This window comes from Mercurialis annua, linkage group LG1-X (genome assembly GCF_937616625.2).
Source record: "Mercurialis annua linkage group LG1-X, ddMerAnnu1.2, whole genome shotgun sequence".
NCBI classification, from domain to species: Eukaryota; Viridiplantae; Streptophyta; class Magnoliopsida; order Malpighiales; family Euphorbiaceae; genus Mercurialis; species Mercurialis annua.
In genome coordinates this window covers 7,935,600-7,962,898 of record NC_065570.1, presented here as the reverse complement: position 1 = coordinate 7,962,898, position 27,299 = coordinate 7,935,600, and the positions used below count along the sequence as shown (strand labels likewise).

General features: G+C 30.5%; 3 protein-coding genes across 6 annotated transcripts; 2 read left to right on the top strand and 1 right to left on the bottom strand.

The window, feature by feature from the left end:
- Positions 1–1,288: 1,288 nt before the first annotated feature.
- LOC126685749 (AMP deaminase) lies at positions 1,289–10,185 on the bottom strand. Its single transcript, XM_050379700.2, has 20 exons — positions 9,588–10,185; positions 8,605–8,771; positions 8,204–8,387; positions 7,882–8,060; positions 7,740–7,791; positions 7,516–7,643; positions 7,239–7,418; positions 7,007–7,074; positions 6,768–6,910; positions 6,531–6,592; positions 5,622–5,735; positions 5,017–5,157; positions 3,709–3,861; positions 3,379–3,432; positions 3,198–3,308; positions 2,913–3,086; positions 2,755–2,835; positions 2,039–2,137; positions 1,833–1,952; positions 1,289–1,760 (listed from the first exon to the last, which is right to left on the bottom strand). The coding sequence occupies exons 1-19, from the start codon at positions 9,988–9,990 to the stop codon at positions 1,884–1,886; spliced, it is 2,562 nt and encodes an 853-aa protein (XP_050235657.1). The 5' UTR covers positions 9,991–10,185; the 3' UTR covers positions 1,289–1,760; positions 1,833–1,883.
- Positions 10,186–16,524: 6,339 nt separating this feature from the next.
- On the top strand, positions 16,525–18,492 carry LOC126688157 (uncharacterized). Its single transcript, XM_050382801.2, has 7 exons — positions 16,525–16,714; positions 16,840–17,084; positions 17,173–17,382; positions 17,466–17,558; positions 17,644–17,784; positions 17,864–18,200; positions 18,311–18,492. The coding sequence occupies exons 1-6, from the start codon at positions 16,525–16,527 to the stop codon at positions 18,194–18,196; spliced, it is 1,212 nt and encodes a 403-aa protein (XP_050238758.1). The 3' UTR covers positions 18,197–18,200; positions 18,311–18,492.
- A 3,567-nt stretch (positions 18,493–22,059) lies between these two features.
- LOC126665947 (pentatricopeptide repeat-containing protein At2g03880, mitochondrial) lies at positions 22,060–26,157 on the top strand. Of its 4 annotated transcripts, XM_050358888.1 has the most exons (5): positions 22,060–24,289; positions 24,406–24,580; positions 24,664–24,715; positions 24,812–24,863; positions 25,766–26,157. In XM_050358888.1, exon 1 carries the CDS (start codon positions 22,140–22,142, stop codon positions 24,051–24,053), a length of 1,914 nt encoding a protein of 637 aa, XP_050214845.1. In that variant the 5' UTR covers positions 22,060–22,139; the 3' UTR covers positions 24,054–24,289; positions 24,406–24,580; positions 24,664–24,715; positions 24,812–24,863; positions 25,766–26,157. The 4 variants fall into 4 exon arrangements, with proteins under 4 accessions (XP_050214845.1, XP_050214849.1, XP_050214846.1 ...); XM_050358892.1 differs by lacking the exon at positions 24,812–24,863; XM_050358889.1 differs by having other exon boundaries at positions 24,812–26,157.
- Positions 26,158–27,299: the final 1,142 nt, after the last annotated feature.

Sequence of the window (27,299 nt, the reverse complement as noted above, 5' to 3'; positions counted from 1 at the left end):
AGAAAAAAATATTTTTTAGAAAAAGAAAATAAAAGGTAAAAGAAATAACTTTATAAAAGTAAAATAAAAATTATGTCTTTTTTTGAATAATTTTTTTCAAAATAAACAATAAATATATTTTTAAGTAAAAATGCAAATAATTCATTTCTATAATTTATTCAAATTCATACACTAATTTATTGAACTAAAAAAATATATGAAAACCATCATTTTCATTTATCTTTAATTTCGATTTCCATTTCTAACTTTAAACTAAAGGGACCATTGTGTTAGTTGTTGATAGTAGCATCAATATTTGTTCAACCAAAGAAAAGCCAAAATCTCCTGGATGTGAGGTTTAAATACAAGATCTCGTGGGAGATAATCCCCACCAACTAGTACATCACACCCCCTAGTTAATATTAATATGTTTCTAATGGAAGAAGTGAATGGAGAAAACAAATTAAAGTTTCAAAAAAAATTGATATGTATTTTAAGCTTGCACAACATTGGTCAATTACAACATAAATCAAGTTTATTATAAAAATTACTTTGATCAATTAGCACCTGAGAAGCACGGAAACCGAAAACTCTCAAAAACTCTCGAAAATTCATAAAAAAATGTTTCGAGATGTTTTCATAAATAAAAAAATTAAATAGTTGTAAAAAACCTAAAATATTCTCAACAAATAATTTTTTTTAAATCAATTACTCATAATTTTTATTATTCATGTTATCTACAATAAAATGTCTTATTATGTTTGTTGGGTTGAATTATATTTGATTGATTTTGTTAATAAGCATAAATGTATATATAAATTTAATAAATAGAAAAATACTCTAAGACCCCTCATATTTATCATAATTCACAGTTTGATATCTTTTATTTAAAAAAACAAACAATTTGGTATCTCAATTTTAATTTTGTAAATTATAATGCCCTTTGGTTAGTTTCATCAATAATTTAATATTTACTTTCATTCGATTTGGTACCTTAATTTCAATTATATAAACAATTTGGTTTAATACTTACTTTCATTCGATTTGGTACCTTAATTTCAATTATATAAACAATTTGGTACCTCACAACGATTTGATACGGCAGTTTCATTTTCCCTTTACGTCATTCAGCAACCATGTTGCAAAATCTATTAAACTTGCAGCATTTGCCAACTTCACACCACAAGCAACATAACCCCGGTACAGGATATTCTGGGTACGACAAACTACACACAACACCGGCAATGCCCATAACATGTTTTTGGATAACATTGTTTTGTTATAAAAATAAATAGCATATTCTACAATATAAAAAAGGCACTCCGTATAATTTTATTTTTTTCTACCATAAATAACAAATGCTTAATTATTAGGAAAATACAACAAGAGAGTTTCAATTGCTAAACTGCGCCCAGCACAACAAAATTCAGTTGATGAGGAAAAACATGAATCCCATCAAAATTCGACAAACAGATGAGCCTTCTCTTCTTCGTCATGGATATTACTTATTACAGACTCTACTATATTCTAAATTCATCCTATGATTATATGGCATCATTTCCGCATTAAACTATCGAACTCACAGTTATTTCAGCCAGCATAAGGTCAGCATCTTGTCGCTGTCATAGAGATTCCGCTCTCAAAGTCAACAATGTTAGTTCTCCAACCTTGTTCAACTTTCCCCGAGATGTTCATCGATTATTGTTACATCTCGCTGAGTATAACCAGGGCAATACTTCCCTTGTCAAAAATTTACCGCGTCTTCAGAAATCTTCCATTTTCTGCATCTGACAACTCCGTTTATCAGAGAAGGAAAATGAATTGAGCGAAACAATAGGGAAACTCTAGAATACCTATATAATGGTGTATGATCACATCGAGGGACCAGGGAAAGTCCTCTATGTTTATTTGTCCACATCTTCAGGGATGATGGGATTGCCAAGATAAACTTGCCGCATCTCCTCCCTCCATATCTGCAAGAGACGTTCACCACATTTGGTTAATTCTAGTAAGGTTCACTGTTTTACGATGATTTTAATTTAAAAAAGAGGGTCATTACTGTATCACGGAATTCCAAACGGATATGAGGCACATTTGTCCTGTGTATGTCATTTCCATCTGGTCCCCTCTTGTAGTATGATTTACCAATCCAGTGGGACTGAAAGACAATTAAATAGAGACCATATTATAGAGGATTCATTATTCAAATCACCTCAACAAAATACAGAATAAACTGATCTCAGTGAATTTAAATTGCTAGTTTGAGCGGTAAATAAATAAAAAGATTACAGAAGATTATAAGATAAAATGTCTACTTAACTTTTACGATCTTAATAGTGCAATTTATAAAATTTATATTACAAGAAATGATAAAAAAAATCAGCAAAAAAGCTAATTTTGAAATGAAGAAAATAATAATAAATTAATTGGTTAAACTGCAACCAGATTTGTGATTCATTAATTTGGCTAAACCTTTAAACCGGTCAGTTAGATTAAGATTACCATTGCAAGTCGCAGTCCACACTTATAATTTCAGTAAAAAAAAAATATTCAGATGCATTCCCTTCAATTCCATTGATTAAATTTTGTGATGATAACATAATTTCAATAGATGATTCAATGTTTTGCAGAGACCATCGTACGCACTGAATATTCCCACTTCAGAAATTAATCGGTTTTTCTCTTGAGAAGCATAAAATTTAATAACAAAAAGTTTCTTTATATATAGGGATGGGCACCATACATCTTCTATCAATCTTAAGAAAAACCACATACCTTCAAAGCATGTGAGAAACCTGATTGGTAAACTGAATTTCGGGCAATCTCACATAAATCGCACGAACTTAACTTCCAAACCTGTCATGGAAAATTTTAAATCATCTTTTGACCTTTTAAAAAAACAGCTCAACTTAGACAGGAAAGAGAGAGCTCACAGAAGCAGCAATGCTATATTCTTCCACCAACGGTTCTTTTGTTAGGTGGATTTGGAGCGGATCATCTGTTGAAAGAGAAACATTGAGGCCACGTAGGAAAAACGTAGGGAAAGGGTTCCGATGATAGTCCAAAAATAATGAATTGTTGCTCAGAGGAGACATTGCTAGACCAATCTAATAAAGACATACCAGGATCGTCAAATTAAAATCATGAGAACTGAAGCCAGAAACCTCAGTTTTCATCCCAGAAAGAGAACAAATATAATACTAATAATAATAAATTACCTGTGCTAGGTAGTACAAATACTGAAGAACGGGAGATTTTCTCAGATTGATACCATGGGCTATGTTATGAGAAGTAAGAAATGTTGCAGCAAGGTGGTCAATGTCACCAGCCTGACAATAACAGCTATATGAGACCTACAAAATCTAGCAGCTAAACTTCGATTTACGCTTAAATTTATACCTCTCCAGAATGCGGGCGTAATTTGATAGTGGTCATGCCCTTCGATTCACGAAGCTGTAAAAGTAAAATGGCATCAATATAAATCAATATGTACAGGTATTTGCACCAAAACAAATAAAATAAAATATGCTGTTTCAGAGACTCTGCACTTAACACGGAAAAAGTTGCTCATTCAGATGAAATTTCAGAATAATGATCTCATAAGGAAAAAGAATAAAAATGGCAACAATGAAAAAACAGATTAAAAAGAGAGCGGTATACAAACTTTGACAAAGCATCCGCAAATAAGACCTTACAAGTATGAAATTTTCTCGAGGTACACTTACACACCTTGTTCAATGTGTATAGGTTTGCATAACAATAATACACATAGTATGAAAATGCAGGATTAAACGCATTGGTCCATTGAGCTGGTGTGGGCATATGCTTTGTGGGGCGTCTTTCAGGTTTGCTTTCATCGTCAACCAAATCCAATCCAACCACCTGATGATGTAATGAAAAAGACAAGTCATACTTTGTCCAATCAGGCAAAATTAATGTTAATATCTTGAAGTCTAATTCGACTTCCTCTCTCTAGAAGAATAAGCAAAGAGGGTGAAGTTACAGAGTTGAGGGGAAAAATGTTAATGGAAAATACAAAAATATAAAGGACCCAAGTTATTTTAGGCCTCACTTTATGCACATGATCCGCAGGCAAATTATTCTTTTCCTTTCAAATAGGGGTGAGCAAACCGAGTCAAACCATTAATCCGATCCGAAACAATCCGAGATTTATTTCGGTATGGTTAAAATGGATTGATTTGGTTTTGAATTTTAAAAAAATATGTTTTTTGGTTTTGGTTTTTACTATTGCTTAACCGAACCGACCAAAAAACGAACTTTAAAATAATATCATTAGTATTAATATATATATTATTTACTTATTTATATATTTATATATAAATATAATAAGTGTGTATATATACATATATGAAAATAATATATAAAGACTAAAATACATATATAAATATAAATTAATATATATTAATTTTATTATTATGTATAGTTTTTATCTTAATTTATATTAACCAAACCGAACGGAAGAAATTCTGTATAAATACTCGGTGTAGTTTGGTTTTTATTTTTTTTCCTTAAAATATGGTTTGGTTTTAAATTTTACTAAACCAAACCAAACCAAGCCATGCTCACCCCTACTTTCCAATATTTGGTACAGCCAGCGGTGAACTAGTTAACTAAGTTGTAGTTAATTTCTTTTCAATATTAGGTATGCCCAATAATGAACTTGTTAACTAATATTGTATAACATTATTCACATTGATTTTCCAACCTTCATCAACAATGCTTATACAGTGAAATTACTTTTAATGCATATGTAATTGGCTTGTTACAACACAGCCAATTGAGCACATAATATGTGCTTAGATAAAAATGAAAACCAGCACCAATAAAAGGCACCAAAAAAAGAACCTAGACACAAGAAGCAAAATAACAAGCTTAAAGGCACATGTAATTAAATGCCAGGTTGTAGTAATCTAGATAGATAACTTTATACGAAAATATAAATTGATAATCATATCTTAGAGCATTTGGCATATAAATTTACTAAATAGCAGATCCTACCAACAGAAAATGTCAAACCTGTTTTAAAAAAACATGCAACTGAGGATGTGAATCTGGATCCACAGTAACCTCAAAGAGCGGAATAAAGATATTGTCAAGAATATTCTGAAACGATGTCACAATTCCCATGTCCTTGTAGATATTGTACAGTCTTGGAAGCTGAAAAAAAGTTGAGAATGTTGAGCAATAAATAGTCAAAATAGATTCTGAGTTTTCTATGTAAGAATTGTGAATATGATAATATTAAAAGACCACAAATTCTGGGAAACAACGTTCGATATCCAGCATATCGTAGAAAATAGTAAGTTCCTTCGTGGTCAGAACTCATCATTAAGAAAACAAAATGAAATCCACAAAATCCCTTATCCAGAAACTTATTATTTCTTAAGCTTAACATTGATAAGGATAGCAAAAATTTATTTTAGTGCAACTTTCTTAAGCTTAACTTTGATAAGGATAGGTTCTGACCACAATTTATAGTCCTACCAAGTAGGAACAAGAACTAGATAATAGCTTCACATGCACAGATAACTTCCTAAAATTAAACATTGCTGACTTTCGATAAATATATGTTTCCACATTAAACTTCCCTATAGAAGTTTAGATGGAATGTTGGCCAGTACCTGAATTAACCAGACAACATTCTCACTGTACAATTCATTATTTACTATCCAGCTTGCCATTTGATCCCATTCGCTTTGCTTTCGACCATATATTGATATTCGATATTCAGCCATCTGTGCCAGCAAAATAATGAATCAGGCAAAAATAACCTATGCAGCACAGCCTATAGACATTTGCACAAAATTTGAAATGGAACTCCTGGGGAACATTTAGGGCCATGTTCAAAAATGAAGTCTCTTTGACAAATCAAGATCACAAATAATAGAGAAATATTCATATGTGCACGCATAACTATAATAAGATGGAGAAAATTCATCAATTAACACAAAGAAATTAAATAAAGACCTCACTCCCATTTGCCAAGAAAAAATTCGATTTCTTTACAACGCCAGAAAAGCTTATAAAGTCACACTTACGCAATGCAGTTACGATACAATCACAGACGATGTTCATACACATGCATGCCGTTATAAGCAAATATGATATGCCAACAAGTTAGAAACAACATATCATTGAGGTGTATTTTATCTGTCCAGTGAAGATAAATAAACTAATTAAGAACTTACACCATAAGCAAAAAATTAAAAAATCTTACATACAAATATTTTAGAGTTTCATACCACTAAAGACATACCATTCGCCTGTCACTTGGTCACCAGAATAGGTTAGATTGTGGGACATGAACTAACAAAGGTAAACTCCAGATTACATCTAATACAAACCACTCTTTGACATTTAAACAGGCAGAATATAAAAATCAAACAAAAGATGTGTTCCCTTCCACTCATGGTCATGGAAAAACCCCATATCTCAACATTCTATTATAAATTCTTCTGATCATTGGCTAGTAAATCCACGATAAAAAAGAAATTCATAAGAATTTATCAATGCATTGGACAAGAATGAACCTGATATTTACTTGCACCAAGATCAGAAAACACTTGTTTAGTCACCTCAGCAAGGAAACGTCCTGGCCATGAACATACAAGATAAGATAATGCTAATGAAAGCAGAATTGTAAATCAAAGAAGAAAAGAACCCGATTGTGCCAAAAGAAGAGGATGACAATTGAACAAGAATGGTTTAAAGAATCTACTACTGAAAACCCCACCCCAGGGACATGACCTGATTAAAAGATGACATACCTTGGATAAGATTATCCTGCTTAAGAAAGATCTCCCTGAGCCTACTCTGACCACATGGATTATACTTAAGGTTGAATTTGTCAAAACGATGAAATGTGCTCTTGTCAGCATGAACATCCAAAAGATCAACATTAAGATCATACCTAATTAGAGAAAAAAAAAATGTTTAGTTTCCTGGTTTTGACCATAGTATTTGCATAAATTACATATATATTTTAAATGAAATACAAGACACTTGCCCAGTCAAATCCAAGCTCTCAAAAACTTCTTTCAAAGTCAAGTATGTCCCATCACGAAATATTACAACCTGAAGAATGACATAAATTTCAAGACATCAAAAATGTTATGGAAGTCACAATTAGTTATTTTCTGTTTGCATGCTGTATAAACCTACGGTTAGTCACATCAGAAGATTATATATGGCTATGTTTCACACATCCAAACACATTAGCAGAGTATACAAGGTCTCACCTCATCAGGCTCTTTCCTCAATTTTGACTTTATGAATCTTAAAAGATGCTTCTGGTTCATGCATGCTGAATGGTGAACATGTGTATCAACCTTCCTGACATTATAAAAGTCCCGATGAGGGGCACTTTTTTGAGCAAGAAATTCCCTGTCCGCATTAAGCATCAGATGCAGATTGAATTTCTGACAGAAACGGGTAAAATGAAACATTAGTTATTTTTCCACATAGCACCATATTCTCATTTCTGTGAGTTTTACCAATCAAAAGAAGTTTACATACTTGTTCCAAAAGGTTCAACCGATGATGGCATAACGTTCTGATATTCCCAGCTGCAATAACTCTAAGTATATGATGCAAATCAGTGAAGAAGGTGGTTGCATCAGCCACAGGAAAGAGTTCTTCCTCAGCTACAAAAAATGTTTTGCTTAACACCCTGATGATAGAACAATTTCCTAAACTATACTAAACAAGAATGACGAAAGAAACTAAGATTCTTAGCTTACAATCTTTATTTGGATAAACGTGAACGACGCCATCTTGCATCTCAAAAAAATGCTGTGAAGAACGTTGATGATACGTATAAATAAAAATGAAAAAGAAAAAAATATGGGTTATTGTTCCGAAAATATATATGTATAGACTCACATCAGACTTCCCCTCTGAAGCGTAGAAGAAGGGCTCAAGATTAGGCTTTGGTGTCCCAGGGTCAGAAATGACTTCTTTCTCCCATGGAGCAGCTGCTTCTTGGAATACATACCTCTTTCGCAATTCAAGGCATTCTTGAAGAACTATATATGCCTCCACTTCATCAGGTGATGGCACCTCTGTTTAAAATTATAGATCCCAAAGCATGGATAAGAACAAGAAGAAAAAAATCAAAACATCCATGTTAAATAACACAAGAAGCATCCCCAAACAAAATAGAAACTACCCAAAATCTATCTGAAATTGAAGAAGCAGTGATTACCTGTGGGGCTGACTTTTAACCGTGCAAAAGTTTCATGTTCTGGTTCTTTCCTTAGAATATCAGCTGCAATTGGATCGGGCTGAACACCATGCAGGTCACCAGATACACTATGGGATCGAATCATGCTCGAAGCAGGTATAACAATCTGCTCCCCATTGGCATTAACATGTTCGACTACAGGACCCTGAAAATGGTAGGTAAACAAAAAAAAAACAGAGATCTTTAAAAATGTGCAGGGCATTATCAAAAAATCTCCAATTCCTGCCAAAATGGGCAATACTTTGTTCAAATATCCATCTGCAGACATTAGAGACAAAAAGATAAATTGCTCATGAAGATAAAAATAGGTAGAACTTCCTCATAGCACTAAGTAAGAAATAAGCACATAGTATTAGACTCACAGCATTCCCATTAGCGTGCAAATACGTAGTATCTAGCTTAGAATTGTCAGTCAGATTATCTTCTTCATCTGATCCTTCCATACTCTCAAATGCACTTGCACTAGCAACAGGAGATTTTGGAGATGTTGGTCTAATAAGACTTCTCTTCGGATGGCTAGCAGCTTTTCCTGAAACACAACAAGAGTACTTTTAATAAACAAAAAAAGGATACCAATCTCCCATTTTGCAATAAGAAAATTAACCTAAAAAATGACTATACTTTCAAGTCATTTAGCTCAAAATTATTAAACTTAATTGTATTAGACAGGTGTATATAAAAAAATTGAATACCGAGAGGTTCTGCAAAAACCAAGTGTAGTTGAAGAATGAATAAAGAAGGGTGAAGTGGACCAAGAAGCATACTTAATTTATCAAGTGGGATAAATCTTGTTATCTTATCAATAAACTCTGAGTCCTTTTCATGACAAATTAACCAAAGACTTTCATATTAGAAGATTTTCCATACTCATACAGTCCCTTTCGTCTTAGATTTGGACGTCCCCTGTTTTCACTTGGCTCAATACTGTTGATTCACCAAGTAAACAATTTTGTCTACCTTAAAATATCTCTATCTTATTGTTCACAATATAACAAAAAAGGAAAAATGATAGCAGCTTCGGCGATGCTGATTTATGAACAACTGTCAATGATTTTGACCTCAACAAATTGACTTCTCAGTTGAGGCAGTCCGGACATATTATCATGACAGACTTGAAAATAAGTATCATAACACCAGAAACCAGAATTAAAAATTTCCAAATACTTTGATACACACAATCACATTCATAATAAACTAATTAACAGTTTAATTAAGCATATATAGTGTCATTTTCTATAGAGAAGAATTTCTGATTAAATTATTAAGATTAAAAAATTCTGAATATCATCAAATAAAAAATTCAAGCCGAAGTTATACCACTCCGGCGAGAAATCAGACACCATACCTTCAGGCAACGTATGAAGCCGAGGTAATCCAACCGGAATACCATCAACATGAGCCGGACCAATCCATTTCTCATCTCCATCACCACCGCCGCCACCGGAAATGACAGTTACATCAGGCAAAGAAGCAGAGCTACGCCGGTAATAGTACCCGTTCCCCTTCCTCCTCCCGCCAGTACCACCACCACCGTCGTGCCGATTACGCCGTTTCTGCTTCAAATGGTGAGGCGAGACATCTCCTCCATCATCAGAGTTATAATCTCGCTCTCTGTCTCGCTCAACAGTTTTAGCAAACTCCAGTAACTGAGTTAGGGTTTTACGATGCATATAGTAAGCGGAAACCGCCACTAACGACGCTCCGACTAGCGCCGCCATCGCTAGATGCACTGTGTAATTAGAGTCCATAACACTCTGTAATTATTATTTATCAAAATGAAAATCAAAAATCGAATCGCTCTGGTTTTGGTTCAGTGTTGAGGAAGTTTGTGAACTCCTGAATAATAGTGGAGAGAAGATAGAGGGAGCAGTGTGGTTTGTGTTTTCGATCAAGACAAGTGCGGCTTCTGAAGATATTTATAGGCCAAGGGAACTGAGGTGGGAGATTTTTTTCTTTTTAGACAGTGCCTTGCCTACTTTTTAATGGTGGATAGATAAAAAATGTGCACTCAAACTGGCGGTCATTGCCGCTTTTACTTGAATCACGTTTTATATCCTTCTGTTTTTATTTACTCTTATTATAAACTTTTTTTTTAATTATAAATCAGTCTTTAAACTTCTTTTAAATATAAACAAAATCTTATTGTTTTTCAAATTAAATAAAAAACATTTCGTCTATGACTCTGGCTAAATGTCGTTAACTTGCAGACGTGGCAATTAAAAAAAAGTTTAAAAATATCTTTAATATTTAAAATAGTTACTAATTTTATATTTGTAAAATTAGCATTATTTTACCCTCTTCTTCCTCAATAACTCTAACTTTTATAAAAAAAAATTATTAACGATATCAAAATACAATTGTATCCATTAAAAATCAATTAAACCTGATTAAATAAATTAAAAATCAATAAATATAATTAAACATGTTAAATCTAATTAATATTTAATTAAACAAATTAAATCTTATGAAAATCTAATTATATTTTAATTTACTAATTGAACCACCGACACTCGACTCTCCTGAAATAAACAACCGTCTGCGCGCCGTGTTGATTCTCTCTTCCTTTTTAAACCTAAAAAATTTCAAAAAAATAAAAACAAACGACCTCTGCTGAGAATAGGCGAAGGTCTATTGAGAACAAACCTGTTTGTTCTCAACAGATCTTCATTCAACAGACCTTGTGAAGGTTTGTTATCAAAGAGACCTTAGATGGTCTGATGAGAACAGACCGCGACCTCCAGCCAGCGGAGATCATTTAATTTAAATTTTTTAGTTGATTTTAATAAAAAAAATTAATTAGAGTTAATTAGGAAGAAGATGGTGAAATTATATAGTTTTTTTTATAAATGTAAAATTGATAAGTATTTTAAAAATTAAGGGTATTTTTAAACATTTTTTCTAGTGTCACACCAATTTCTTAACGACAGTCATGGATGAAAGGGGTTTTTGTTCAATTTAAAAACTACGAGAATCTTTTGTACCCCAAAATGTTTGAGGGTTGATTTATATTTTTAAAAAAAATCAAAAAATTATTTGTACCTTATGCCAAAAACTTATACTGAATTTTTGATTATATTACAAATATAATGGTATGTATGTCATATAGAACAGTTTTAAAATTTATGAAATCAATTCCTTCTAAAAGCACTACAAATCTCCTTTTAAATGATGAAAACAAAAAAACCTTTCATCATTGATATTTTGAAATACCTCTTATGAGAAATTTAGAAATTTAGATGGAGTTTCACTACAAATTAGCTAGAGAGTATAAAACTGGCATACCAAAATTATTGAAAAAAATATTGAAAAGTCTTTGCAAGCGGTCTATAGAAAATTCATCATTAGGGGTATGATATACTGATTGGAAGTCCAATGTCGTACTTATCAAGAAATCAAGTGAAAAGTATAAATTATATATAGATTTTAGTGATTTGAACATGGCATTTCATAATGACAGTTGTTAAATCGCTTTTTTATTGAATTTTATGGAATTTACTTTTTAGACTGTTATTATTTTCTAAAACCATGTTCCATTAGCATAGCATTTTGAATTTTTAATGACTAAACCTTTTGTTTGATGATATTAGCAAACAAAATCTACTATCAATCAAGTTAGAAGCAAATTATAATTAGCATAAAAATATAGGTTGATTACATATAAAATTATGATTTTTACACCGAATTTTAAAAATAATATAATCTTTTTTAAAAAGTGTAAATCACAGACATTGCTTTTTATTATTTTTTTTTCAATTTCATCATTGGGCACAATTTTCGGTGAAATTTTGCTAACTTGAACATCCAATGAGTTTGACATGTGTCCCACTAAAAATCACCGACATTATTTTTAAAACATATAAAAAGTGGAGTATTTGTGATTGACACGGTTTAAAGATAATATTATTTTTAAAATTTATTATAAAAGTTATCATTTTATATGTAATTATTTTTTAAAATATTGATTTAGATGAGTTAATTAAAGGAGAGAGTGAGAAGGATGAAGCGGGGGCATAGGGAAATTCGTGTAAAGAGGGGAGTGGGTGATGCGTCTCTTTCGTTATCTGCAGCTTTGTGATGTGAAGATGCAATACACATGTTAAAGGAGTCCCATTTCCAACATTATTCTACCATTTCTACAATTATTCTACTTTATTTAAATTATTAATATTTTTTAACGTGTTTATTACGTGAATCATAATATGATTCGTTAATAATAATATAATTTTCATATTTTAGATAATATTAAATAATCATTATTTGTTAAATTATTTTTATGTTTATAAAATATTATATTAAGATATTAATAATAATTTATTTTATTAAGTAGTTAAAATTAAGAGACTATGAAATTTAATATATAACTAAATACTTCGCAATCCACTGAATTTATACATATCAAATATATTTTGAGCTTATGTTTTATCTTAAACTGCCTCAATGCAAGATTACCATTAAGATTATAGATTTTTTTAGATAGAATTATAACACGTTATTAAAAATATTGATAATATTAAAATATTATTATTCAAATGTGTAAAAAGATAATGAACAAAATTATAATATTGTCATCATTTTAATAATGTGTTATAATGTGATGTGTTCATCATCTAAAAAAAATTATGGTAGGAGAAAATGAAAACTGAGAAGAAAATATGTAAATTTGGATTGTGATATTTATTCCAACAAAAGTAAATATTTGCTCCCTACTACAGCATCATGTGCCTTTGGGTCTCCATAAGTTTGTATGCCAAAAAGTTAGATAACTTAAATGAGACGATGACCCATAAAATTAAAAGTTTTATTTTTTTCGTTTTAGTTAATCTAGTAGCAATTTTTTCATTTTAGTTAGTTTTCATTTAATTAAGTTTAATAATTCCTTATTTAAAATATAATTTTTTTTAAAGATCAAATAATTTTTTATTTTAAATAATTAAATAAATATTTAAATTAAATTTACAATTTTCTTATTCCAATGAAATTATATTATTGTAATAATAAAAAATAATACTTCCTTATATCAATATAATTATATCTTTAATAATTAAATAAATATTTTAAATTTCTTGATTTTTTTTATGAACATTTTCTTGAATTTTAAGTGGTTATATATCTTTTATGGCAGTTAAATTGTCATTTGACTTTTTATTTTCCATCAAATTTCAGTTGTTATCTAACTATTTGAATCATCCTCATATTTGTGGCGGAAAACGTTTTATTCTTTCCTTAAATTTACGATGTCCTTGTTGTTTCTATGTCTAAATTCAAATTCAGATTACATTTTCAATATATTGTAGTTTAACGTCGTTTTTTTATTAATTCAAATAACATGAGCGCTGGTCGTAAGTTCAATTCTCCCATAACGCTTTCTCTCTTCGATGATAACAAAAATTAAATTTAATTATTTAAAATAAAATAAAATAAAAGATGGAGCCCTACTTCATAAGAGATGGAATATTAGTGAGAATTGCGTTAAATTCCCGCAAACAAATTGCACCTCAACATTCTATCTTTTACATGATTCTCTTACAAAGATTTACAAACTTTTTTCTGATGTAAATTAATAGTTAATGTTTTCTAGCCGAAGATTAATGATGTTGGCCTATATGCTCCTTTTTGGCATTTGGTCACAACCACGAAGAATAATTCCCTAAAACGGAAAAGATGCTAATTCCAAGAATTTATTTATTCTTTGAATTTTATTATTTAATTCGTATTTACCAATTTATTGTATCATATGGAGTAATATGGTAAAAAATAATGGACTTATTTTTTTTAATAATTATAAAAAAATAAAAGTAAATAAATTGTATACTAAAATTATGTAAAGTTAATTTTTATCTCTTTTAACATGATATAAATATAAGATTTAAATTAATTCTTTTACTTCAAATATCACCTTTAATCTCATCTCCCAACCCGAGCAATAAAGCAGCAATTTTAGCTAAAATCATTTCCCCGTTCTTGGATTTTTTTTCATCCCATATTAAAGGCAAAAGTATACAGAAAATTTGTAGTTTTTTAAAAACCTTTAACTATTTTTTGGATAAAATTAAGCCACTTATATTTGTCATATGGTGCAAATTAACTCCTTACATTAATCAACATTAAAAAACTTGTTAATTACTGACATGTTTTTCATAACCTAATGTGTGACTCGAGGATCAAGTAAGCTCTCAACATTCAAAAAGGTTTAAATATATCCCTGACATCTTAAAAATTGAACAATTAGGCCCCCCGATTTTGACAATCATACCCCCAACGTCTCACTTATAAGTTAAAATCAGGGCCTGGATGTTCATTTTATAAGACATTAGGGGTATATTTGAATTTTTTCAGACGTTAGGGGCTCACTTGATCCTGTAGACAAACCTTAGGGGCATCAATGACCCTTTTTCCAATTCAATTTAAAAAAAGGAAAATAACAATAATAATTATAGTACTAATACTAATAATAGTAAAAAAGACAAAAAAAAAACATCTGGCAAATGGTTATAATATATGGTTAATTCTTTAAAAAATCATGATCTTTACACAAACTTTCATTTTAATAACGACTTTTAAAAGTTGTCATATAAATCTATGAACTTTCATTTTTTTCCAAATCTATCACCAAATTAATTTTCAATATATTTTTGCTAACGTGACGACCGAAATCCGGCTGATTTGAAAAAAAAATGAAAGGTTATGGTTTTATGTGACAACTATTAAAAATTATGATTAAAATAAAATTTCGTAAAGTCACTACAAGAATTATGCTATATTGTGACAAATTAAATTTTGACAAACTTAAATTTGTCACAAAATATACACTTTTTTTGACAAAATAATAATTAGTCATTAAAGTTTATATATTTGTGACAAAAAATAAATTGTCAGCTAATTTTGTCACAGGAAATGAGAAAAATTATAAATTGTGACAAAAATTATTTTGTTATAATTATTTATCACTAAATGTGTTGGCGCCAATAAATAGAACATATTTTGACAAAAAATAATTGTCAGCTTAAAGAATTTGATACAGTGTAACAAATAATTTTTGACATAATTTGTTTTGTCCCAAAATAATATATTTGTTTTGACAAAATAATAAACTGTCACAATATAAATTTCAAAAATAGTGAAAAAAACATGTTATATTAATTTGTGATCAAATGTTATTTTCAATAAATAAGATAAATTTAAACAAAAACATTTTCCTCACTGTAAAAATTATTTGACAAATTATTTTTTAAAAAAGCTAATTTTATCATATATAATATTTTTATTGTGACAAAAAAATAACTTATCATCAAATAAAATAATTATTTGGTAGATACAAATTTCAAAGTAAATTGTGACAACAAATAAAAAAATAAAACATTTTAATAAAATATTTATTATAATGTTTTATTTCCAAAGTATGTAATGGGTTTTTTTTATAATCTAAATATGTAGCATTACTAATGCCTAATGTTAATGGAACGTACATAAAGGATTTTTAATTTTATTTATTATTTAAAATCAAAATACTCCATTTCATCATCGCCAACTCTTTTGAACTCAATAATAATGTTTTAATTTTTATATAGTCACATTTTCAAATATATTTTTCTGAATCATCTTTTTTCCAATTTTTAGAGAGCTGAAATGATGAATGCATGTATTCTAGATCTTATATTGATTCATGCTCTTCTTGAGATAAATTTCAGTTCTTTCAATCTCAGACAACGATGGTGGTGTACATTTGGTTCTCTTATGCAATGGAGATGTATGTCATTTCTTTTACCTGTTAAATTTATGTTGATTTGTTGCTATTTAAGTTATGCATATAAGTGTTTGATAAAATGCCTCAGAGGGTTTGGTTTTGCCTTTTAAAAAATTCAAGTACAAATTGAAAGTTCAGTCATATAGGAATTTTAAAGTTTTTATCTTAGAGATTAAATGAACAAATGTTAGAATTTAATTATACTTTTTGAAGGTTTCCAGCTTATTTAGAGTTTGAAGCTGCCTTATTTTAATGGTTCATAATTTGGCTTTTGCACTTTGGAACTAGTGGTTGAGCTTTTGAAGTTATAATTTTTTGCTTCTAAATCTTATGTTTTATATTAAACTGTTATTTTAAAATCTAAATATAGTCTTTCAATATCTTTTTGAGTTATGTGCTAATTGAGTTATAGGAATTTGACTTCATGGTAGGTGGAAAAAATATAATTGTTTATGTATTTTACTTGGCAGGGTATCAAGCTGACTAAACAAAGTATATGTTAATGGGTTTTTACTCACAATTTGTTCACATTCACACAATGCCAGTTTTAAGTAGAGTTTCTTCACCGTCGCAAATAACAACAAATAATGTTGCTGTACTCTCTCAAAAATCACATGCTTCAATTGAGACCAGTAATTTAACTGAAACAACTCTCAGTTTAGATCAAGATCAAAATTTATCAGCTGTACCGAATGATTCCACTACAAGTAGATCAACAACTCATGATGGTTGGTAACATATGCAAATTTAAATATTTTTTTTTAATGTTCGTTATCTAACAATTTATGTTTCATTTGTTATTGAGTGAACCCCTTTAGAATATGTTTTTGTTCCATAATTTATTTAATTGCAGCTTCTCCAATAAAAAAGAGAGGTCGTGGTGTAACTACTGGATTTGAAGTTAAAAAGAGAGCAAAAGAAGGTACTAAAATAGGTGGAATTATTATAAAAAAAGGAGTGCATCTGCCAGTTGGTCCAGCGGAAAAAATCTTTAAGATGGAGATTGGTGTTCTTACTCGCAAATATGCACCAAAAGGAGTTTTTTATTGGACTGATGTGACTGATGCGGATAAGCAGCCTATATTAGTAAAACTTGCAGTAAGATTTTACTTGAATTTTACTATAGATGTTGCAATGTTTATTCTCGTGTTTTATATTCATAAAACCTTTTATTTGAAACTTTCAGGGTGAGTTTGATATAGACATTGAAGATCCTCATACAAAAAAGGTTATTGACAAAATCATGTCAAGACGCTTTACTAGTTTCAAACATCGATGTCATATGCATTATAAGAAATTTAAGACTTTTGATGAAGCAAGTAAACACCCTCTTGACAATATCAAATCTGAAAATTGGATCACGTTTTGTAAGCATTTCGAAGATGAAAAGTTCAAGGTAATATCTATTCAATCATTATTAATTGACCATATTTTAGTTATTTTCTAAATCTAGTGCTAATGTTTATTACATATGTCTAGGCTCAAAGTGTCGCAAACCGAGGCAACAGAGGCATGATGCAGGTTCCACATACTTCAGCTTCAAAGTCGTATTGCCAACGCTTGTATGAAATGGTATATGTGTTTGGTTTTTTTGTTGCATAAATTTTGTAATCATTTCATACTAATAAAAGAGACAATTGATGTATGTATTAACTAGGAAATGATGGAACAAGATCTGGAAGAAAGTATGGAACAAAATCAAGATGATATAAATCGTGAGCCAATTGAAATGAAATTGTATTTTGATACACATCATAAAAATGGTATTTGGATTCACTTACAAGTTCAAGAAAACTATGTGAGTTTTTTCATTTTATAAAGTGAGTGGCTTACTACATATGTTTTTTCATATTTCAACTATTTCTATTTAATTTTAGGAGCAAATGAAAGCTATGTGGGAGAAGGCAATATTTGATGGTGATGGAATAACTGGACGCGAGATCCTTGAAAACGTGCTGAAGCCAAAATCAGGTTATATTCGCGGGCTTGGATACGGTGTGAAGCCGAAAAAATTAAGAGAAGTCGAACTTGAAGCTCTTTTACAAGCTGAAAAGACTGAATCTCAAGCAAGAAACAATGAGCTAACAAAGCAAATAGAAAGCCAACAAACGGTAATTAATCGTTTACAAGAGTCTTTTGATGAATTAATGTTTAGAATGGACGAGTTAAAACATCAACAAGAAGGGGGCAACAATTCATCACCTGAATAGAAAGGTATTATTACAAATTTGTTTATCTTACAATATAAATTCTATCCTTTTGAATAATATTATATACTAGCTATTTGATTATCTCCAACTGATTTATTTTTTTATTTTTTTTAGATTGGAATTGAAAAGCAAGCTTTGGATGGATATTGGTGGTTTGCATCTCAACAAAATTTTATTATCTTTTATATTATGCTTATAAAACTAGATTTATATATTTTTAGGAATGATCCTTCGTGTTTTTTATCGAAGCATTGGACGAATATTGTTGTTTTATTAAGTATTTTATGGTTTTTTGTTGCATGGATTCTATATATTTAATAATAGCATTGAATTAATGAACAGTTGTGTTATATGCTTTCAATTGAGTCAAATTGTTCATTATTATACTTTCATCGAGTTGTGTATATATATTCGAGTTTGTAATGGGATTTCGTTGGAAAATTTTAGCATTTATGCTGTTCTTTTGATATATATATATATATATATATATATATATATATATATATATATATATATATATATATAATTGTGCCTATTATGTTAATGACAAAATTGTTTATCACTAAAATGTATTACTCACAAAACAAATCTCGTTATTTGTATATTGTGAGAAAAAAATTATCATTTCATTTGTCAAAGTTAATTTTTCCACAATTTATATTGATTGACAAAAAAATTATCATGTAAGAGAAAATACGGCAAAATTTAAGTTGTCAATATAGACAAAAACTGTCAACATTTTCTCATCACCTATAAAATTGTGACAAATTAAGTTACTCACTTTCTCAAAGTACAACAAACAATTTTCTTGACAATATAAAATTTTAGCAGTAACAAACAGCCGTTTAGTCACAATATTTTGAGTTTTTGTGTCAAAATATTTATTGTTGTAATAAATTAAATTCTTATTGTAATAAAGTATTTTGTCACAACAAACACTTTGACTTTACAAAATATCATTTGTCACAAGACTTATTGATATTGTGAAGAAATCATTTTTTGTCGCGAAAAACTTATTAGGAGATGTTGCAACAAATTCAGTAACAAATTTTTTTCTCACACCATCGTTGTCGTGACAAAATTCGTATTTATTGTTACAAATTATTTTGTGACAATATACTGATTTTCTTGTAGTGAGTTCATAATTGTTTTATGCAATTAACCCTATATATGTAACTATTATAATGTAAAGTTTTACCCACTAGCCCTTAATTATTATTTTTAATTGATCATATAATTTAAATATTATAGTCATTAATTAATTAAATATAAAATTAAGCTGTTTATTTGACCATGTAAAGATAAAATTCTATTGAATTAAAGATTTTTTTTTTATAAAATTTAACATAGAATTCTTTTGGAGTACAGAAATTAATAATTTAATTTAAATGCTAAATCAGTTATAAAATTAAACTAATATTCAGTTAATTAGCTTTCCAAACATATATATAATTTTTTAGTAACCGAAAACCAACAAAAACAAATACAAAAATTATTTTTATACCAAATAAAATATTGCCAAATTAAATTATGAGTCACGTGTAAAATATGTAAAGCAAAACTAATTTATTAAAAAATATTCATTTATTTGCACTATGTTCAGCCAACTTGAATTAAATATGGACTATATTTTAGTTATGGTCCAAATAAATCATTAATGAATAATAAATTAACTAATTTAATATTTACACTCAATATATTTTAATCTTTTTAATTATTATAATATAATTATTATTATCCTCCATGAAACGAAATTAGTTTTTAAAATTTGGTGTAATTATTAAAATCATTAGTTTATTAAGTATTAAAAATAAGAGATTCAACTATGTATCATTGATAAAAGAAAAAATTTCACCAATGGTGTCCAATTATTTTAAAATCTTCTATTTGGGTATTTATATTTTTATTGTGTTCATTTAAGTATTTAAACTTGTTTGTTTTGTATCAAACTAGTGTTTATAATTTGTTATATCGGGTTTTGCAAGTTAAATGGAGACATATTTATGAATTAATTTTCAATTTTTCATAAAATTTTTTTAAAGTTAATTAAATTATGTTTTTTTTTTAAAAATAAATAAATTCTTAATATTTTATTCAACTTATTTATTTTTAATAAATACTATATAGTAATTTTATAAACTCAAAAATTAATTGAAAATAAAAAAAAATTATGTAAATTACATACTTATACAATTACCAAATAATCGGTTCGATCGGTCTCTAAAATAAGCATTTTACGGATTTTTTTATTTTTTGAAATTTTATTTAAATAAAATTGGTGAAATATTTACTATTCGTGCATCATACAAAAGATGTAAAAGAAATAAATATAACTAGGTACTTTATGTAATATTTTGGTATCTAATAAATACAATTTAAATGAAAAACACACAACTTTTATGGACAAAACTAAAAAAACAGGTTTAATTAAAATAATTGTTTTAAAAAAAGTTTTATTTTTCAAAGAGCAATATGAATGTTCATGTTCTATCATGTTCCATCAACACGCGAAAAGGAATTTGAAAGGTTAACCTATTCAAAAATCTCCAAACATGCGTTTATCTTTAACTCATTGGAGCATTTCGTCGCTTACTACCCCCTTCCTCGACTCCCGGTATCTATATATTCACAGTTCCCCTTTTCTCGTTTGAACCTCACCCTAAAAGGTTATGCCATCCTAAGGTGATATTAGATGGAAGGATCTTATCAACATCTATGAATAAAAAATTGAAAATCATAAATTGAAATGCCAATTAGAAAAATGGAGTGCTATTATATAGTTTTGTACCGACTAAATTCACGAGTTAGAGATAAGCGGACTTGAACCACTATCATCTTTCATAAGGTGACCACCGTCTCTTAGGCCACCTTACTACTTTTACTATAAAGCAATGATAAACAATAATTCCTTCCCAAATACAGCTTATAACTTTTATCGTATTGTGCTCTCTAAAGAGAAACTCTTCTCAAAATCTCAAAAGCTGCTCAGTCGGAGTCCTATTCTAACTAATGATTCCGTTGGTTTCGGAGGATCCAGCTATCGAAATATTGGAAGAGCCCCCCTTTTTCACCCTCTTTGATCGTAAAGAATGCTAGTTCTAATCTTTGAGAATGACTTTGCCCTTCTTCGACCCTTACTACCCAACCTTAAAGCGGACAACTAATGCGTTTCGCTTATGGAACACGGTTCTTCAATGCTGAAGGCGTCTTTAAGGGTGATCTCGTAATTTCTATAGGATGGAGACAATGAGATCAGTACATGTTTTTTCCCTTTTGCCGTTTTTTGCTAAAAAGTCGAAGGAAGATAGTGCACTGAGCCGTTAACACTTGTCAAAGATGGTAAAATAAATAGATCGCCGATTAGTCTAATCCAATTTTCAAATTTTGACCATGATTAGACCGTATCAGACTGCTGTTTTAGTTTTTGGTTTAACAAATTAGTCTGTCTGTTTTTATATCACTAATTTAATGTATGAATTATTTTTATTTATTAACTATACATTTACAGCAATTTATATTTATTTTAATTTACTATAAATATTTTTTTTAAGTGTCTTGAATTTAATTTTAATTATTAATAATTATAAAAATTAATAGACTAATTAAATAGAAAAAATAAAAAGAGGAATTAATATATATTAGAAACCAAATGTAATTTTTTGAAACAAATTTAAAGAAAGTTTCAACTAGTTTTTTACTTTATTTTTAAAAACCAATATATAAGGTTTTTTTTGTCAAAGATAGTTTACTCTAATTGTTATCAGAGGTTAGCAAAAGTTATTATTATACATTTTTTAAATAGGCACACTACCCGTAAGTGCTGAGGGTCGAATCCTCTACCTCATACAGATAGTTGGCTTCAAGGGTATATAGAAGGTTTCAAAAAGTTCGCGAAAGGCCATCAATCTGTTATTTTGAACATCAAATCTAGTTGATGTAATAAATGTTTCAATGTCTGTGGCAGCTACGAATGCATAAACCAAATGGATTTGCTTTCAAATCCTTACGCCATCATACAACAGCAACCTCCAATTCCCCGTCATTGCTTCGTGAATTCACACAGTTTTGCTCCCAAAGGAACTTACCCAGAGCCCTTAAAACCATGGAAGCTATGCACAGACATAACTTATGGGCTGACTCATTCTCCTACTGCGACCTCATTAAATGCTGCTTGGCTAAAAACGCCATTGAACAAGGCAAACAAGTACACAAACACCTTTTCTCAAATGGGCATCGCCCCAATGTATTCATACTCAACTCTTTACTGAATATGTATGTCAAATTTAACTTGTTGGATGATGCACGGGAGGTGTTCGATAAAATGCCTGAACGAAACGTTGTTTCTTGGACAACTATGGTATCAGCTTATGCTAATGCTAAACTTAATATCCAGGCGTTGGAGTTTCTGATTCTTATGTTTAGGGAAGGTGTGAGGCCGAATATGTATACGTTTTCTTCTGTTTTGAGGGCTTGTGATGGGTTAGTTAATCTCGGGCAGGTTCATGGTGTTATTGTTAAGAGTGGGTTAGACTCTGATGTTTATGTTAGAAGTGCTTTGATTGATAGTTATTCGAAATGGGGTGAGTGTGAAAGTGCATTGCGCGTTTTCGATGAGATGGTGACAGGGGATTTGATTGTTTGGAATTCTATAATTGCGGGTTTTGCTCAGAATAATGACGGTGATGAAGCTTTGTATCTTTTCAAGAGAATGACTAGAGATGGTTTTCGAGCTAATCAGGCAACGCTTACTAGTGTTTTGAGAGCTTGTACTGGATTAGCATTATTGGAGTTAGGGAGACAACTTCATGTTCATGTGTTTAAGCATGATCGGGATCTGATATTGAATAATGCTCTTTTGGATATGTACTGCAAATGTGGCAGTTTGGAAGATGCTAATCATGTTTTCAGTCGAATGATGACGGAGAAGGATGTAATCTCTTGGAGCACCATGATTGCAGGGCTTGCGCAAAATGGTTACAGCAGTGAGGCACTGAAGTTGTTCGAGTCCATGAAACTTTCAGGAACAAAGCCAAACTATATAACTATTGTAGGAGTTCTGTTTGCTTGCAGCCATGCTGGGCTTCTAGAAGCTGGGTGGTACTATTTCCGATCAATGAAGAACCTTTACGGGATAGAGCCAGTTAGGGAACACTATGGTTGTATGATTGACCTTCTTGGAAGGGCAGGGAAACTTGACGATGCGGTTGGGCTGATAAATGAAATGGAATGCGAACCAGATGCCGTGACATGGAGAACTTTGCTCGGTGCTTGCAGGGTGCACAAGGATGTAGATCTGGCTATACATGCAGCTAAGCAAATTCTGCGGCTGGATCCCAAAGATGCAGGAGCATACATACTTATGTCTAATATTTACGCCAATGCTCAAAGATGGGATAATGTGGCCGAAATCAGGAAGACCATGAATGACATGGAAATTAGGAAAGATCCGGGATGTAGTTGGGTTGAAGTAAACAAGAAGATTCATGCTTTTATTTTAGGAGACAATTCGCATCCACAGTTCAGTGAGATCAACAAACAGCTGAATAAGTTGATTCATAAGCTTAGAGGCGTGGGTTATGTTCCAGACACAAATTTTGTTTTGCTGGATCTGGAGGGTGATGAACAAAGAGAAAATTCTCTACAATATCACAGTGAGAAGTTGGCACTGGTATTTGGCTTGATGAGTTTGTCGAGAGAGCAGATAATTAGGATCAGGAAGAACCTTAGGATATGTGGAGACTGTCATCTTTTTGCAAAACTTGTAACGAAGGCAGAAAAAAGGATTATTGTAATCAGAGATCCTGTCAGATACCATCATTTCCGAGATGGAGTTTGTTCGTGCCAAGATTATTGGTAAATTAATGCTTAAGGGTATGAACATGGAAGAAAGAATGGACCCATAGCCAAGTTTAATTTCAACAAAGATCACTTTCATATTAATGATAAAGGAAACAATAATCATAATCGGTGCCTGTATGTGATTCATCTAACTTCTCTTGTGCTGGTTGAGATTCACAGCTTCAGGCGAAATGTAGAGATCTGATGGAAGTTCATTTTTCCAGGCACTAAACACTAATATGAAAGCAGTCAACGGTGTGTAAATAAATATTTAGACTTTAGTAGTATTTCTTTGATTATGAGTAAATCACTAAATAGCAAATGGTCTCTTAGTTTCATGTGCTTATCAATATCTAAATTGTATTTTTCAGATTGCCAGATTGTTCCGTAATGGAAATTATCAAAGTTTATGCAATGGATGCAATTTATGAGAGTCTTGAGGATGTTCCTGACGATGTTTTCCTGCTCCACCGTATTTCCTTCTGAAAGACCTGAGTCGGGTATTAAAAAAGTATCCTACATTGCCTCTGAAAGGATCATTTCAGGGTATGTAACTTCTGCAATTGCTTCTCTTATAATTTTTTTTGTCTAGAAAAGGTATAGTAACTTCACTGATTTTACATGAACAGGTATGGTGGAGGAATGAGCTCAGCAAAGGCTGCATTGGAGAGTGACACACGAGTGAGTTTCTTGTTTGTTTAGCATAACTTTATCTCAGTTGCTGAAATCATTTTTGCATCAACTTCATAGATTCCCCTCTGTTTGTCATTGATTCAGGTGTATCTAAAATCCTGGCTGGTACAAAATCAGAGTCAACAAATATCTGATGGTATGTTACCATATATTGCTGCCTAAGTTCAAAAGACTCCATTAGGCCATTCTAATCCATGCAATTTCGATACTGATATTTCTTGAATTCAAACTTAAATAATTTTTTTCTGCTTCTAATGGATGTGTTACAATTTGCTAGCAATCGTGGCATATTAATTCCAGATTAGGAAATAATTACACCTTCTGGAAAAATTATCATTTGCTAGATAACTAAAACATCATGGTGTTAGTCAAAATGATGGAGCCATAGAGGTAATTCCCTGCAAACTAATCAGGCTGTCAATGTTGGTTCTTGAAGCCTTTAATTGAGGATGAGCTGTGTCCATACGAACCACTTAAGAATCTGTCGGTCAGCTATCTTAGGGTAACCAGATTGTTTGCATTGATGTTGCTGAATCTTCTGAAAGCTTAGACATTCCACAATTCCCTTTGAAGTTCAGAGCCACAAATTACCAAACCTACTGCTACTGAACAAGCTAACTAACTAGTTGTAGTTTTAAGATGTTTTTAATTAACTGTATTTCATATGAATATGTGCTTCAGCAAGTACATGCACATGTGATCTTTTGACATTGCATGCTTTCTAGAACTGCCGGGCCCATTACGAAGTCGCGCTGCAAAAGCAATTGGTTTCATTGATATTATGATTCACTATTCAATAGGCAATGCATCTCTACAGAAGGAACTATCTGCAATTGGTTTCATTGATATTATGATTCACTAGTTTTTATGTCAATTTATGAATAATCAATTCATTTCCAAAATATACAAATTTGATTTTCTCGGGGAGTAATAAGCTTCTCTTTGCATGTCATTTTCTCTCGTCAACCAAATGGCTTGTCGAAAACAACTATGTTTTCTTTTTGAACTTGTTAAGCTAACTGTATGTTTGAAACAAAGGAGGTGGGGAACGCAGCTGCCTTCCTGGCTTCAGCTATCACCTGTGCTGTTATGTATGTGGACAATGGTCACCGGTGCTGTTATGTATGTGGACAATGGTCTAAATGCGATGGGAGTTGGAGTTGACAGTCGACTATTCGAGAACCTCGACATTCCAAAGTCAAAATGATAAGTCAGGTTGAAATAACGACATTCCTTAGTTGATTTCAGATTTTTTTGTTTCAAATTAGATAGATATTTGCAACACCTTATATGTTATTTCTCGGGGAATATGTGATTTAATCCCCTTCGGATGAGAGGATAATCTATATGTCTGTTTTAGTCCGCCCTTCTGCAACCTTGGTGTGCACAGACTAGTTTGAATTACTCATAGGTACAAGGTATTCGAGTTATCTGCATTTTCATGGTTCCTAAACATCCACCATTACGCTAGACTCAATTCACCATGTTCATAAACAAAGTCGATATACACAGCATTTAGTTATGTCAATAATGTGACTAAACTATTTTAATTGCCTAATAATATGTTATCCTTTGTCGATGATAGACAAAGTAATGAAGATTGGCATCGAGGAAATAATCATCACTAAAGAGAAATTTGTAAATTTAGAAGTTCTGCTAATCAAACAGTCTAAAAAGTTTCAAATAAATAAAATTATTGGAAGAATGATTGGATTTTATCTAACAGCAGGCGCACCAAACATATCGGCTCATTATCTATTTTAAAGAAGATAATATGATCATTAAAGTCTAGAAAATCGATACACATTGGAAGCAAAACTAAAAGGCCTAATTTTCTTTTGACTTTTTATAAATCTAATCCATATTTTATTTATTGCAATTTTAATTAAATATTAAATATCTTCAATAATGAGGTCCTACTAAAACACATATCGAAATACAAATGAAATATAATTCAAATAGTCTAAACGATAGACATCAAACTGGAAATAGAAATGAAATATAATTCAAATAGTCTAAACGGCATCAAACTGGTATGCCGTGAGTTTAATTATTTCCACAAAAATTCCCCTCTCCTCAATTATTAAAATAAAAACACATATTCAATTTGACGATTATAGAAATTGAATTAAAAATAAGCTAAATTCGTCTAACTTAAAGTGTTTTATTAAATATGTACGAATGCAAAAATGTGCGGCAATCTTTATTTTAGACAAAATAATTTTTATATTTGTAACTTTAACTATTTCTATCAAATATATTTTTAAAAGAACTTCAGTGTAATCCTTGAATTTTTTAAATAGACAAATATATTCAGAGCGTCTCTGATCCGCATGTATTGCTTACGTGGATCAACTTGATTGGTCCAGGTAACAAAGAGAAACTCTGTAAATTTTGATCGATACTTTTAATATTATTTTAACTATTAAAATAATTAATTAATAAAATTAATAATTCGAATCCAACTCATAAAATATCTCTAATCCAACAGAAACTATAGCTAATCTCTAACTAATTTTATGTTGATTATAAATTAAACATAAAATATAATTGTAATAAATTTATTGAACTC